The 16809-nt window shown below is 40.6% G+C and overlaps 2 gene segments (V, D, J or C); both read right to left on the bottom strand.

Annotated features, from left to right (window-relative positions):
* Nucleotides 1-336: 336 nt before the first annotated feature.
* Nucleotides 337-1513, bottom strand: LOC131807788 (immunoglobulin kappa variable 2D-29-like). The segment is given in 2 exon segments: nt 337-1085; nt 1449-1513. Coding segments are annotated over 2 exon segments (381 nt in total).
* A 6072-nt stretch (nt 1514-7585) lies between these two features.
* Nucleotides 7586-9147, bottom strand: LOC131807771 (immunoglobulin kappa variable 1-9-like). The segment is given in 2 exon segments: nt 7586-8570; nt 8799-9147. Coding segments are annotated over 2 exon segments (495 nt in total).
* Nucleotides 9148-16809: the final 7662 nt, after the last annotated feature.

The raw sequence follows: 16809 nt of genomic DNA on the forward strand, positions 1-16809 counted from the left end.
CTTACTCTGTCTGACTTGTTTTGCTTAGCATTATACTTTCTAGGTCCAGCCATGTTGTTACAAATAACAAGACACCATTTCCTGGACTGAGTAGTATTTCAATATATGTATGTATATGCCACCTACTTCTCTTCAGAAGGAGGAGCTTATATTTGCTATGAATTTACTACAAGAGTCTATTTGGGTGCTTGACCATTAAACAATTTTACAAATTTTTCTCATGTATATTTCCTTTGGGGATAGCATGTATAGAATACTATCTAGATAACATTGTAACAGAGCCATTAGTCTAACTGGGAAAGTGGAGGTTCATAAAGTGGGAAAATAAAAAATAATAAATTCTGAACAACACTGAATAGTCTCTTACTGACAATATGGCAGACGTGTTTAGCTCCAAATGTATGTAGTTGTGCTTTCACATAAATCGCTCAGGTTTCTGACGCTCAACCTGAGTAATAGTTCCTGACACATGCACACAGGCCGGGAGGGTCAGGGTGAGGTTCAGGGCAGCACTCCCTGGGAGCTCACCGCAAAGCCCACAGGCTGATCACATCCGCTCCAGAGCTGGTTATACCCCACTGAGCATGTAGCATCCTAGGTCCCAGGACTCGGTCCAGAGTACTCAGCTGCATGTTACTGCCCTGAGTTCCCCAACACCAGCCTCTGACACCAGCTAAGAGCCTCTGTTGTCCCAATTCCCCTCTCAGGCAGCACATGTGCCCAGTGGGGACCGCCAGACAGAGAGGTTTGTGTTCAGGCCTGAACCACTATGGGAGGATACTGTGTATATTGCCCGCAGTAATAAACTCCCACATCATCAGCCTCCACCCTGCTGACTGTCAGGGTGAAATCTGTCCCTGACCCGCTGCCACTGAACCTGTCTGGGACCCCAGTGAAACGGTTGGAAATCTTGTAGATCAAGAGCTGTGGGGACTGGCCTGGTTTCTGCAGGTACCAACTCAAATGGGTGTTTCCATTACTGTGTAGGAGGCTCTGACTGGCCCTGCAGGAGATGGAGGCTGACTCTCCGGGGGTGATGGACAGAGACAGTGGGGTCTGTGTCAGCACGATATCCCCGCTGGATCCTATAATAATGAGAGGTAAGTACAGGTTAATTTGACACATTATAAGCCATTTTTATGATTTTAAATTTCATTTATGTGAGGCTAAATCGTATTTCGTGATTTGATTCTTGCTCTAAAAATATCCAATCTCCATGGATAACCCCAAAATTGCATAGAGTGGCCACATTTTTTACTTTCAGCATCTCACTAAAGCACTGTTCTTCATTCCCTTTAGTTTCCTCATAGCTTTCACTATCTCAAAACTAAATTCCCCTTCTTGAGGGCAATCTCATCCCTGGACAGAGCACACATAGGGACTACCAGCACCCAGACAGCTCACCCTCCCCACCCCAATCTCCTTCCTCATCCTCCTTCTGCTCTTACCTGGGACCCAGAGCATCAGCAGCCCCAGGAGCTGAGAAGGGAACCTCATTTTGAGAAGCTGAACTGATGAGTCCTAGTAAGTAAACACAAGCTCAGAGCTGACCTTTATCTGAGACTTTCAAAACAAGGTCCTCCCCAGGGGACAATATGCAAATTCTGTGGTGGGTGTGGCAGGGTGGAAAGAGCCAAAGGCAGGGTGCAGGTCCCTCTCCTGGGAGTGCAGTAATTTAAAATGTTTTCTGTGTTTGCAGGGAAACTAACAGAGACAAATTCCTTACTGCCTGGGTGGGATGCAGGATCTCCTTGTGATAATCAGGATCTGTGGCAGGACACAGTGCTCATAGTCCTGCCTTCTGAGAAAGCTCCAGAGACTGTGATGATACACACATGAGTGTCCAGAGTCCATTTCTGGCAGGTGAATGGCCATCCTGCCTGGATTCCTGTCAGCTAATGACCGGGAGACAACAGGTCCCACTCCCACTCCAGCTGATTGGCCGGTGATCTCCAGATCCCAGGATGAACTGGAGATGGTTCTCTGGGATCTGCTGTTTCCAGGTTAATGGTTTTAGACAATTTATTAGTGATTTATTAATGAATTAAACTCATCCTGAGACCTTATGAATTATCTACTCTTTGAGAAGATGAATGTGAGAAGAACGAGACAGATAGATAAGAATCTCAAGCTTACAGGATGAGAACTCATAGTCCTACAGAAGAGATAAGGAGAGAAGACAGTTTTATGCTTCAGGCAGTGAGAATGAAGTTTGTGGTAACCATTTGTTACAACCTGGTGTGTATCCTGCCATACTTCTCCCTCTCTTCCAAAGCGACAGACAGATGGATAGATAGACAGGCAAGACAGATAGATGATAGACAAATACACACCATATAGTGCATATTTGATAAGGTAAATGCACACACACACCCCATATCAAACAAAGATTTCTTAAGTCAACATGTTCTAAGAAAGTGGACAGAATGAATAATGTTTCCCATTTCCCAGAAAACAATGTTTCCCTTCCCATACAGAGGTTTCCTCATCACGTGTAAGCAGGTTCTGTCAGGAGGTCTGGTTCCTTGTTAGTTCTGTGTGAGAAGATGTTGTCTCTTACTTGGCTTTTCTGTTCAGCATCCCTAGCTCTGAGTCTGTAGTTCACATTGAGATTCTGTAGGTGAGAATAGCAGGTCTGAGATAAAACTTCTAATAATTTGAGGTCACCTATACCCATGACTGACATTTTCTGGGGTCTTGGGTGAACCACAGTCACTGTGGAACAGGGTGCAGGGTCAGAGCTGCTTGGGGCATCAGTTTACCCACCATCCTTCATTGAAGTTGGGATATAACCTGATGATTTTGCGTGTGTCAGCTTGAGGTAGGTGTTAGTTGTTGGTGCAATTTGTGTCAGCCTCAAATTACTTCATAACTCAAGTAACTGTTGGGCAAACAAAATCCTGGAGAAACTGAAGGAATAGAATTTGTACTTCTATTAGATCTCAGGCAATTAAAATCCAAGGTCATACTGAATTGAACAGTTATTGAATACATGCAAGTCCAGGCATGATTACACAACAAATCTTGGTCTGAATATCTTCTAGGAACTCCTCTTAGATTGTGATTTTGTACCATAGTTGGAAGAACTATTATGTAACAGTGGTACTGAAAGTAAACCCTGAACTCTATGGAGTGACTTGGGTACTGATGACAAGTTGTGATAGAACTAGGATTGATAGCCCATGTCCTGTATGTTACTAGTTGTCATTTTATTTACTCTTTCATGTGTTTTCTCCCTTAATCTTTTCTTAGCATGCTAGCCAATGAAATCCTGACTCTTATTTTGAAGATGTCTTCCCGCCTAATGAATCCTGCTGGTGAATGATTCAGAAAGTTAAACCACTGGAAATGAAAGAAAACAGAAAAAAAAAACCAAAAATGAAAATATAAGATAATATTATAAATCTTATGATGAGTTTGGAAACTATTCATTACACATGTTAAATTAAGAATCACAATATCTAACACTGTGTGTCAAATATACTAAAAAAAATAAGAATCACATTATCCATTATCATATGTGAATCCTCAATATGTTCAAATTTGGCTGAAAATTATTCATCCATCATGTTTATTTACTGTGTATCAATTTTGAAACTATGTTTTGTTTCCTAAGAACCTTTGACTTCAAAAATATTACTATTTCCTACAAAGCTTAACATGAAAACATTAAAATTCTCCTTTTGTGTTTGGTTGTTTATCTCATAATTTCTTGCCTTGAAATACCCAAAAAATGCAAAAGCTTCTGAAAGTTCTTTTTTGACAGAGGAGGCTTTGATATTTTCCTCTGCTACCTGTAAACTGAAGAAAGACTGTTCCTAATTCCTCAGAAGGCCATGTGAGGAGGTCATTTATAAGATTCAAAGATCTAAATATTTCAAAGCCCTGATCTCCATATTCATAATCTGAATTCCTTCCCAATATTGTCATTTCTTTTCTTTGCACTTTTTGGAATAAGTAAATAAGTAAATAAATTTTCTAGAGCTGAGATTCATGTGAGTCCTTGAAGAAATGGAAGCAGTGTCTTATGTTGGGTAGGTAGGTTATTCCTATATTAATGCTAATCCTTCAGCATGGCCCCCAGGAACCCCAGTCTAATTGGGAAAGTGCCACAGAAGTTCCCTTTGACCACAGGCCACCTCATAATCCCTCTATTTAATAAATATTTCACTCTATGTAGCAATTTGCATCCCCAGCCCCAGTGTTTCCTGTGAGGGATGGAACTTCTTTCTGTCCTGAGGAGTTCTCATGAATTCCTACCTCTTAGTTGTTAGTTAAAAGATATAAAGCACAGAGGGATAAAGATGTTTGAAAATACCATAATTGAAGCATCCATTCCATCCATTCCATTCTAGATCAGTAACTGGTTGTTTCCAGTTTGGGGTTGTCATAAGCAACACTATCATGACGTACCTTGAGCATGTACACTCTCAATTCTGTTGGGTATATCAGAGTAAAAAAGTACTGAGTCCCGGGGTGGCATATATTCATTTATAGATAATCAGAAACAACTTTTGGACATGAATGTGTCAATACACATACTAGCAGCAGCACGTGAAATGTCCTCTAGCTCTTTAGCCTCAGCACAACTTAATCTTGGCAGTTTGCTCAACATTAGCCCATCTGGTTGTGCCATAGCAACAACACAGTGAGATTTTCATGGGCAGTTCCTGCATTACTGATCAAATTCACCCCCTTTGTATGTAATTACTTACCATCTTTGCACAAAGAATTGCTTATTGTGGCTCTTTTTTCCCCCTTAATTGTACTACTTTTTTTTCTAGGCTTATTAGAAGCTATTTGATTATATGTGTTGCAGATATCTGGGGCTTCCCTGGTTCTATCTGTGTCCTAACTGAGGCAGATCTCCCCCCAGAGCACTGACCCAGGCACTGACATGGGCTCTGGACAGCAGGGTGGGCTGCAAAGGGCCATCTGGGCTTCCAGCTCCCAAGATCATTCACTTCCTCTTCTCTGCCCTTGAGCAATCCATCCCCCCAGGTGGTGATGCCAGAGGATTCCGAGGGCTCAGCCTGAGGGAAGGATTTCTCTCCTGTGTCCTCCTGCCTTACCTATTGCTTAAATTCCTCCAGGTGGCCTTTGTCACAAGCCCATTGAGAAGAAAACAGAAGCCATTCAACTCTCACTTTCCCAACTTTTTTGTACATTTCAAAGAAGCAGTTTTATCACTGCTACTCCACCTTCCACATAAATGGTCATCACATCAGGAGTTAGAGCTTACTGACAGTCAGACTATCCATCCAAATGTCCTGATATTATCAGAGAAGTCCCTGAAACCACCCCCATTTGGTCTGGGGACAAAGCTCCATTTCTTATGGAAGAGTGATATTGATCCCTTTCAGTTAACTTCCCTTTGTCTCAGTTTCTGAGTCTTTGAAACTGTGACAACAATGGTTCTTTTTGCAGTTTAAACAAAAGTAAGGTATTGAGCACTGTATCAAACACATAGCATATATTATTTTTTTATTTTATTACTATCATTCCTGTGTTCAGTGTTCCCATAATCATGGTTATCATAGATATACTGAGGAACCTCATAGAGAGACACGTGGAAGAGAAACTTAGAACTAATTCAAGTATGTCTCATCCACAGCCACATTATGATCTAGGACTGTTTTTTAGCAACCAACTCACAACTCCTAAACATATAATTATTTTGCCTTGATCTATACTAATTGCTCAGGGGTTCCATCAAGCCTGCCAGACCTGTTCATTGTATTTCTTTTTATTACCCAGTACCAAAACCTCACCTAAAAAATGTTAAAACATCATGGGTTGTTCTTCTTTCTTACATAATCCTTATATTGTCTTTTTCTTCTTTTCTGTAGTTCTTTAATACTTGACCCCTGACTCACAGAAAGGAAAAATTACCCCTGTCATGTTGGGGGACCTGCTGTCACATACTTTCAGATTTCTGGGCCTTGGGCCTCTATAAAATGTCAGATTGGAAATATCTCTGAGGGCAGTGTTTTATAAAATGAAGGATTTTATCTGTTTTGGGGCTAAGGAATTAGTGTCATGATTGTATGTTTTAATAATAAAAGCTAGACTAATGGATTAAAACAGAGTATAATATAATAAAATAGAAAAAAAAGTATGTTGTATGGTTGAATGGTAAGAATAGCTTCATGGATATTTTCTCTATTAGACACATGCTGTGTAATGTGTGCAAAGATGATCCAAATATAAAAGGGACACTGTCTTAAGAAATGCCTTCAATACACCGAGGCTTGTGCACTTTTCCTATTATGTCACAAGACTTCTGTACTATTCCTTCAAATGAAAAAATTAATTGTGATGTATTTATATAATATAATAATGTATTTATATAATAGAACTATTCAGTAGGAAAAGAACGAATTATGGCCACACCAACAATGGAGATGAAATTCAAAGAACACGTTGATCTAAAGAAGCAAGACATCAAAAAAGTATGTACTGTATAATTCCATTTATATGAAGTTCAGAAACAGAGAATATCGGCTCAATGTGGATAGAAAACAGAAGAGGGGTGGCCTCTCGTGGTATGTGTGTATGGGCTGGGCATGGAATTGACAGGCAAGTAGACTGAGGGAGCTTTTGGGCTGCTAGAGACAGTCTGTCTTGATCTGTTTTTAGTTGTACTTGTAGGGACCTATTTAGCCAGAGCGACTCCATCTTGGTTAAAAGATCTTTTGTTGTTTGTGCAGTAAAACTTAAACTGACCCTGCCCCCCCCCCACCCCAGAGAAACTTACTTAGAAGCAAGTCTGGGAAACCAGTAAAATATGGTCAGCTAGTTCCTAATAACAGAGCCCAGAATACAAGGCCAGGTCAGCCAGTTCTTGATAACAGAGCCCAGAATACAAGGACGAGTTGGGCCAGGTGGAGACATCCAATCAGTAAGAAACACACATACTTTTTCCCTAACCACCAAAGAATGTAAACCCCGCTGTTTGGGCGCCAAACTTGAGCACCAATTCTGACCAGAGTAATAGGTTAGGGTAAATTGCAATCTATAGGGTAAATTGTGATTCAAATGGCCACCTGCGTGTGACCTAACAGGATTCCAATCTTATTGGCCACCTATGTGTGGCCAGACTTTTGCTCTATAAAAGGTAGTTTGTAAGATGGGGAGAGGTCGCTCTCTTTGGAGGCGGCCCTGACCGGTCAGTCAGTCCATTCTTGAGCCTGTAAACTGGGGGTGGTCACTCTCCTCAGACACAGCCCTAGCTGGTCAGTCTGACTTCTCATGCTTAGCATAGAATAGAGCTTTGCATAACTTTCACTTTGTCTCAGTCTCATTGCATTTAATAACAGACCTAACAGTACTAATTTTTTTTAATGAATGTAGTTAAATAATGAGTAGAAATTATGGAGTCAAAATAACAGATTCTTTTTCTGTCTTCTTCCTTTACAACCACTAACAAACATGTTGAGTAATGTGACCTCTGAGAACATCTGATCTCTCAACTCTAGAGGATTATTGTGAGATGCATTGCGGTAGATGAATGGGTCCTTCGTACAGTATTCGATACACAGTAAGTCCTCAAGATTTCACTCGATAGCAGTTGACAGAGTAGTTGTGGATGTTTATTAGTTTCATTAGTAGTAGTAGCATTACAATAGTAGTGCCTGAAGTTTTAGTACTAACATTAGTAGTACTAGTATTTGCAAAATAGTATTAGTCATAGCAGTCTTAATAGTATTGGTAGTGTTTGTTTGGATGCGGGTTCCCTTTTTTTGCCTACTTCAGAGTGTTTATCAGAGATAGGATTCAAGGTCCATCCGATGGGTGAATTCCATTGCAGGCCTGCAAGAGAAATTTCATTTAAGAATTCCTGAGGTTTGGGGGTGCCTGGGTGGCTCAGTGGGTTAAAGCCTCTGCTTTCAGCTCAGGTCATGATCCCAGAGTCCTGGGATCCAGCCCTGCATCAGGCTTTCTGTTCAACAGGGAGCCTGCTTCTCTGTCTCTCTCTGCCTGCCTCTCTGCTTACTTGTGATCTCTGTCAAATAAATAAATAAAATCTTTAAAAAAAAAAAAAAAGAATTCCTGTGGTTTGGGATTTGTGTTATCAAGAAAAGAAGCTTTCAAAGGACAAAATCTCTTGATATTTGAGCCCTGCTAGCTCTTCCCCAAAGCAGCTCCTGCCAGAATGAATAGCCACAGAGCAGAATGCAGCTGCTGTAACCACCTCGAGCACAGCCCACTGCTTCTCCTGCCCTCCCCACCTAGCCCTGGGAAGGTTATTGCTCGGGGCTGTAGCACCGTGGGAGGAAGTATATAATCCTGCTGGCAGTAATAACTGGCAGCATCCTCAGCTTCTACTGCGCTGATTTTGAAGGTGAATTCTTTGTCCGACTGAATCGCAGAGAACCGGGCTGGGACACCAGACTTGAGGTTATCAGCATCATAGATGAGAAGCTGAGGAGCCTGGCCTGGTTTCTGCTGATACCAGCTCAAGTAATCGCTGACGCTCTCGTTGGCCCTGCAGGTGATGGACACGCTGTCTCCCAGGGACACGGAGAGGAAGGCTGGAGACTGGGTCAGCTCCGTGTGCGCGCAGACAGCTGGATTGGAAGGAAATCACAAAGCCACCATTGTTTACCAGGTCCCACCCCATGTTCCTCCCAGAAGATTCTGGCATCCCTGGTCCCTAATCTGAGAGCACCTGGGATTCCGATGGGAGGGGAGACCCCGGGTCAGGTATCCACAGGGAGGATCCTTGGGGAGATCCCACAGTCAGGAGGAGAGGACTCCCACCACCTCGGGGATGTCCGCTGCACTCCCCTCCTCACCTGGGAGGCAGGCCAGCAGAAGGCAGAGGAGTTGGGTCAGGACTCCCATGTTCAATCCGAGGCCTAGCTTGAGGCTCTTTTTTGCCCCAAGTGTCTGAGCAGTCTCTAATGAAGATGCTGAAGAGCAGAAATGGGCTCTGGGGGAAACATGCAAATCACTGAGGGGTTGAGCATGTCGGCGGCAGGTGCAGAACCAGTGCCTCTTGGGGGATCAAACCAACACAGGTTCGGATCGCATCCCAGGGGAGCTTCACCCCTCTGTTTGTCAGAAAAAAAAGTCTTTGTATTTTGTGGTCCTTGTCTGTCCTTAGAGTCCAAGAGTTTGTGATTAGAACAGGGGGTCTTCCTCCTAAGAATGAAGAAAGAAAAGAAGATGACTCTCTACAACCTAACCTTTCCTATGAGTACACACTTTTGAGTGTGAGATACTCAGGACATCATGCTCTAGAAAGGCCTGGAAGGCTCCATCTTCATATATTACCATGGATAGATGCCGTGAGCCCCAGGGGAGAAGAGGGAAGGAGCTGATGCCTGGGAAGCAAGCCCCCCACCCCCATACAGATCCAGTGTTATCCTTAATACAATTCATTTTGTATTCTCATAAATGATCTTATGTTTGGGTGAAATGGATTTGGTGAAACCTAGATTCTGACTCCATTCTTAGTCTATTAACTGTTCTTACTTAAAAATTAGAAATGTGTGTAAAAGTGTATTTCATACCTTTATCTCATTTACCATTGTGATTGAAAAGGTTTGAGAACCCATCATATAACAATTACAACAGTAGATCATTTGGGCTCATGGGGGCTCCCAGGATCATCACCCGCTTGGTTCAACATAAAATGCCCCAGAGCTGCTCTTCCCAGAAGACATCTACAGGGTTGCCCAGGCAGGATGCAGGTTATTGTGAATCACCTTCAATCCTGAGTACCTTGTGATTTTTTATTTGAGCTGTACATTATAAGCCTTTGGGATTCTTTGGAGTGAGAGGGGTCTGTTTGTCCTATTTTTTCTTAGGTCAAGATCCACAGCACCTCAGATGTCCCCTCTCCCACTGGCAGCTTCTCAGGCCCCACAGTTGCTCCCATACGGTTGCTCAGATGGTGGCTGTCCATGTCCCTGTATCCAGACACAGCCCTGAAGGTGAATTCCCTTCATAGCACACAACCGGCACTGGGGGATGAACCTTTACACTCCTGACCTCAGAACATCAGGGAAATCTGTCCTCCCTCTCAGCGGCTCTGGAGCTGCGAGGACCAGTGCTCTATGTTCTGCAGGCAACTTTCACACATGAGTCAGAGGCTGTATCGTGTTCAACCTTCCCAAGAATTTCCTGCACAAATGCCAATGCGCTATTAACTATTTCCATGTGATTTAAAATCAGAGAAAAAGAAAACCACCATTTTATTTACATAAACTTCCTAATGATGAAGTATTTTTACATTCTTGCTAATTCCTAATATTCTTGAAATTTACCATATCTTGTCACCATATTCTTATAAGGGGAAAAATATTAAAATGTTATCTACATTTATGCATTTATGTTTATAGGTGACATTGATCTATTTATTCTTTTTCATGTAATATTTTCATATTTTCACATCAACATTAACTTCCTGTAAAAAACGTAAAAAGATTATTCTCCATATGATCTAATCTAAAAGAAATTTTTCGTGGGATTCAAACATATTTGTGAAACCAGTATATACCATATAGAAACACTTTTATTCATACTGTGACACACTTAAGGGGAAAAACCTGTTTCAAAGAATAGGTAATACTTCCAGTTCTAAAATAAATAATTCATGGGGATGTAAGGTACAGCATAGAGAATATAGCCAATGATATTTAATAACTTTGTATGGTGACAGAGGGTAGCTCTTAACGTGGTGAGCATTGCATAAGGTATAGAAAGGCTCAATCACTATGTTGTATACCTGAAACTAATGTTGTATGTTAAACAGAAATAAATTATAAATAAATAAAATAGGTAAGAGATTTTCCTTCATTCTGTGGCTGTTGTAGTTCTACAATTTTGTTCTTAAATGTTGCTTTTACTTTTATTTGTCCATTAAACTTCCATAAAAGTTTTAAAAACAACTTGTTCCTAATAGGTTAAGAAAATTTAAAAAATAAATGAGCAAAATTATGCCTCCATCAAAGACAGTGTTTTGTCTTTCTCTTTGCTTTCTATGATACTGAAAACCTATACATTGTACAGGGCTTTAGGAACTAAGGAGCTAAATCAGGGCCCCTTCTTTATAGATGTCATACAATGGTAGATTCATATCCCTGACCAGGGCCCTGGGAAGGTTGCCTTACTGATGTGCTGATATTAAAAACCAGCAGTGATGGGGCACCTGGGTGGCTCAGTTAAGCATCAGACTCTTGATTTCAGCTCAGGTCAGGATCTCAGGGACATGACATCAAGCTCTGCATCGGGCTTTGCATGGAGTATGGAGACTGCTTAAGATTCTCTCTCTCGCTCTGCCCTTCACCCTGGCCCCCCACCAAGAATTTTTAATTTTATCATTATTCTGAATTAATAATTCTATTAGTGCACTTATCAACCTTAAACAAAGAATAGCCAGTTATTTTACTGGCAAAATGATCTTATTTGAGAAAAGCAGAAGAATTGCCATTCAGGATAAAGCAAATTATAGCAAACCACTGCTGAGTCTGAAGAGGCAAAAGGAAGGTCTGCTTTTTTATGTGTTAGGAGGAGATTGGGCAGGATTGTTTTGAAAAAATGCTCAGTGGAGAAGGACAGTGTGATGTGGTGGTGGTTTCTCATTGGCTGCAAGCTGTGAATTCCTACATGAAAAATATTCTTCCTCATTGAGAGAATTTTTACATTTCTTCTTCCCATTGGTTATGCACACTCTAACCATGGAATGGTATGTGTAGGAGAACTTCCCAGTTTAGATGAGGTTTTCTTTACTCTTTTTAATCCAACAAAATCAATATTGTTTGTCAAGGAGAATAACCACAGGGCAGGTGCATCTATGACTACTGTTGATAGCACCCTCCTCTTAACAAATACGTAAGAGCTGTGCTCTTCTCAATGGCAGCAGGGCATTGTCGTTCTTATTGCCCTGTCCTTATGGCCATGTCACCGCTTTACAGAGTCACATGGAAAATAGAATATAGAATATCATCTTTGTCATGATTAGGAAATACCATATTTCTTCCTCCCTTTTTTTTTGTTTGAAGCTGTTCTTCAGTGGAGGTCATGATCAGGGTTCCTATTTGAGGGCTCTGAGCAATAGGGATGAAATCAAGAGATATTTGTTAAGAAGCAGAGGCTGGGGACTCAGGAGTGCTCTGTAGAGTAGCTTGGTTGGTGCACTGCACAATTGTGCCCAGCTAAAGGGAATTAATAGAGATGAAAGGTAGCTCTGCATATTTGTTTGCTGAACAATGTGAATAGAATTTTGTTAGTAGGATGTGCATCCATATAGTTCATTAGTACATGAACAGTTCTTCTATCAGTGAGCCTGTGGAATTAGACAGATCTCATCCTCAAAGCACTGACTCGTTCTCTTGTGATAGCATATTCATTATAGCTCGGCACCATTCTTCCCTCAAGCTTGTACAACTCAAGACAAGATTTGAGAGGGATGATGGTACAGAAGGAAGTCCCTTAGCCTTCAAACTCTGTCTTTAAAACAGAAAGAAGCACTTCATGGTGCTGTCACAGTGGCAGGAAACTCGACATTTAGAAGCAGAGCATCTGGATTCTAGCTGGAGAATCATGTACAGTATATCAGATAGGAAACCAGTCCCAGTATTGTGCTTGTTCTGAATCTCTGATTGGCAGATGAAGTCATAATTCCTGCTTGACTCATAGTTGAGACTCTGAATTCAGCCTGGATAGAAAAGCAAGATCAGAAGTCAGCAAACTATGGTTCATGGGCTTCATCAGGCCAACTGCCCACTATTGAGGGACTTATATGCTAAAAATTGCTTTTTCATTTAATTGGTTGAGAAAAATCAAAAACAGATTAATTTTATGTGATGTAAGAAAAGTAGATGAATTCTAAATTCAGGGCCTTATAGGTATATACAGTAATACTCTTTCACATTAGTATCGACTAAGACTACTTTTGTAATGCAAAGGTGCGTTGAGTCTCAGACACCAGGTTCTAAAGTGTAGAAAATACCTTAAGGGGAAGATGAGGATATGGGCATTGCCATCTAGCTGCTAGTCACATTTGCCAATTTGTCAAAAGTGAAAGCAAGAAGTGAGTTCTTGTTTTCCCATAAATTTCCCATAAATTTGCAGGGAATATAGAATCTGTTGGAACTTGAGGCAACTGATAACGAACTTGCCGTTTTCCATATTTCTGTGCAATTGAGGAGCTTCCACATAATATTCAGTGGAAATGAATTAACCTCAATGTAATAACAAGCTAAAAGAGTCAGAGTCTCCCTTCAGCTCATGTCATGAACCCAGGGTTCTGGGATAGATCCCCAAGTCAGGCTCCCTGCTCAGTGGGGAGCCTGCTTCTCCCTCTCTGCCCTGCTCGTGATCTCTTTTGCTCTTTTTGTCTCTAATAAATAAATAAAGTCTTAAAAAATAATAAACCAAAATACACATTTCATTAAGACTTTCCTAAATTCCATATGTGGGGTTCCTGAGTGCTTCAGTCAGTTAAGCATCTACCTTCAACTCAGGTCATGATCCCAGGCTCCTGGGATCGAGACCTGCATCAGACTCCCTGCTTGGTGGAGAGCCTCCCTCTGCCTGACGCTCTGCCTGCTTGTGCTCTCTCTCTGTCAAATACACAAGAAAAATCTTTTTAAAAATTCTATATATGATTTCCAAGTGATACACGTACCCAATTACTATCACGTGAACTGGTATCAGTATTTGGTAGTACCTATGTGTGTGCAAAAGATATTTACAATGGCCACGATCACCAAACTGTGGAAAGAAACAAGATGCCCTTCAACGGACGAATGGATAAGGAAGATGTCCTTATACACTATGGAATATTATGCCTCCATCAGAAAGGATGAATACCCAACTTTTGTAGCAACATGGAAGGGACTGGAAGAGATTATGCTGAGTGAAATAAGTCAAGCAGAGAGTGTCAATTATCATATGGTTTCACTTATTTGTGGAGCATAACAAATAGCATGGAGGACATGGGGAAATGGAGAGGAGAAGGGAGTTGAGGGAAATTGGAAGGGGAGGTGAACCATGAGAGACTATGGACTCTGAAAAACAATCCGAGGGTTTTGAAGGGATGGGGGTAGGAGGTTGGGGGAACCAGGTGGTGGGTATTAGGGAGGGCCCAGTTTGCATGGAGCACTGGGTGTGGTGCAAAAACAGTGAATACTGTTACACTGAAAAGAAACAATAAATTAAAAAATGAAAAAAGATATTTACAAAGATGAAATGCATATCATCTCATTGCAGATCAGCTTAACGGATGATGATTTGCAATAGAACTTGATACTAGAGATCATGTACATTGAATGCCACTTACATGAAAGGTTATCCCTACCTAAAAATAATGCTATTCTTCTCATTTGTAGGCCTATATTACAAAAACTCTTATTTAATTACTATTGCTACATTGTGAAATTAGTAAAAAGTTGTGGAAATTTGTTTTCTACTTTATTATGTAAGTGCCTGAAATATGTCCTCAGTGTCTTTTGGCCAAGAAATCCTAAAATGTTTACTATTTGACTGTGGATTTAATCTGATAAACTTTGTCTTTTTACTGGAGAATTAATCTATTTACCATGATTATGACAATTATATATAATTTATAGATTACTATATTATACACAATATATTATTACATAATATATAATTGCATATAATATACGCATCATATCATACCATATTATTTTATTATAAGGTCTTGGGAAAGACTACCTAAGGTTTACAACCTGAAACACAGCATATAAATCAAGATCTGAGAGTTAATTTTTTTTTTTACTATATCCTCGGGGCTGAGTATGAATTAGGAATGAAAAAGAGGAAAGGAACATTATCAGTATGACATAAATAATTTAATCCATTCCCTATATTCTGTCACACTTTCCAGGCTGTACCACACATACCCTAGGCAAAAATCTAGGTGAAGGGGAAAATAATAAGAAACAGTGGTTTATAACAAACATAACACATCTTATATGCAGTTACCTGTTAGATTTCTTTCTTACTTATCACCTCACATTTGAGGAGAACCTCCAGGAAGGTAAGTCACGGGGTGTTTTATTATTGGGGAAGGACTGTGACACTCTGCCCGTATTATTAAGGCCGGATGTTCCCCATAATTGTCATGTATGAAGTTTGCTTGACTCTTTGCCCTCATTGTCATGTGTTTCTGTGACTTCCTGCTGGAGGGCCTGCTGCATAGGGAGATTGTCTGTTTTGAAGGAGAACAGATATTTCCAGTAAATATCAAGTGTTTGTTAAAACACTTGATAAATTTTTATTTTTTAAATTTATTTTTATTTAAATGTTAATTAATTAATTAATTAATTAATTTTTTAAATTTTTATTTGTATTTTTTGTATTGATTAGAACATTTGGATGAAAATACTCTTTTCTTTTTATAAAGATCGTGAGGTCTTCATATTTACTCAGTTGAATTTTTTTTAACAACAAAAGCTGTCAACTTAAAAATGTCTTCTATTTCCTGCATAGAAAATGACATTCTACAGAGTGAGTGATCTGTGTGTAGCTTCTCTTGGTAAATGCAGCAGGGACAATAACCCACTCTGCATAGCTGTCTCCTTGCCATCATGCGCTCAGTTCTAAAAGGGTTTATGGTGAAAAGCTATTGTGGAAGGTGCCTCTTACCCATCTTTGCTGGTGGACCTGGAAGTGTTACCATCCTCCCTTTTGTACATGAAACAGTGCAGCAACATGAGAAGTCGATGGCTCCCTTGGGCTCATTTTCTTGCACTTCCAGCCACACGGACAGGGAGTCTATGACAACCATTCAGTGGGGATTGATGACTGTTCTTGGTTGCAAATGTCAAGGCCACTAAGCAGAGAGGGATTTATTATCAATACTGAATTGCTCACAAACTATTGGGAAGGAAACAGCTCCAGGCAAAGTCTCTAGAAATAATGCAAGAATCAAAATACAGATACAACTTGGATAGAGCCCTGTCTCACTATGGGCCCCAGAGGAACTGGGGCACTGCCACCAGGGCTTGGGAGATCAGGCCTTTTGACCTGCAACCATCTCCCTGTTGTTTATGACCTCTGGTTAGTCTTACCCAGCTCCATGGTTGCTGGGCCATTTCTGGCCCAGGCCCCCTTGGGGCTTTCCATCATAAACATGCATCTCCCCACACTTGAACTCCCACTCCTTGGAACATCAAGGCATGTGTGATCATCTCATATAATGGAAGTGTTTTCTTTATACATAACAGCACATTGACCTCTACCCAAAAGATGGGGGAACCCAACTCCCTTCAGTTTGTCTCCCTTCCTAGGGATTCATGATCTTCCTGGAAGAGTCACAGACCTATCTGAATGTCATTCCAACTATTGTTTCAATTATAAAGATGACAATCACCCCAGTAGATTCTTTAAAAATTTTGTTAAAAAATGAAATTCAATCTGGTAAATGTGAAGATCTAAATGGCATTGTTAAACAATCCATGAATTGTACAGCATCTCCTCCAGCAGGTAGAGGGGAGCTCTACAGAAAAGGAAAGGTTTTAAAAAGCAGAGAGAGAGCAGAAAAAAGAAAATTATTACCAAAAAATGTATTGTTTTAGGGAAAGTTGCCCTCGGTAAAGGAATGAAAGGGGTCCATCAGTGGATTGGCTACTAGTTCTGACCAGGAAATTCCAGTTCTGCTGGTTAAAGATTGCATTCCTGGGAGCAAAATTGTATTTAGGTGAGGTGTTAAGTCTTGGTTTGCTAAGACACAGCCTTAACATAGTGACACCATTTTGGTCACAAAACAATTTTGTTTTGCTTAACAACTTTTTAAAAATGAAAGAATAGAGAAAGGGAAATTATTTAACAATC

The sequence above is a fragment of the Mustela lutreola genome, chromosome 9 (genome assembly GCF_030435805.1).
Source record: "Mustela lutreola isolate mMusLut2 chromosome 9, mMusLut2.pri, whole genome shotgun sequence".
NCBI classification, from domain to species: Eukaryota; Metazoa; Chordata; class Mammalia; order Carnivora; family Mustelidae; genus Mustela; species Mustela lutreola.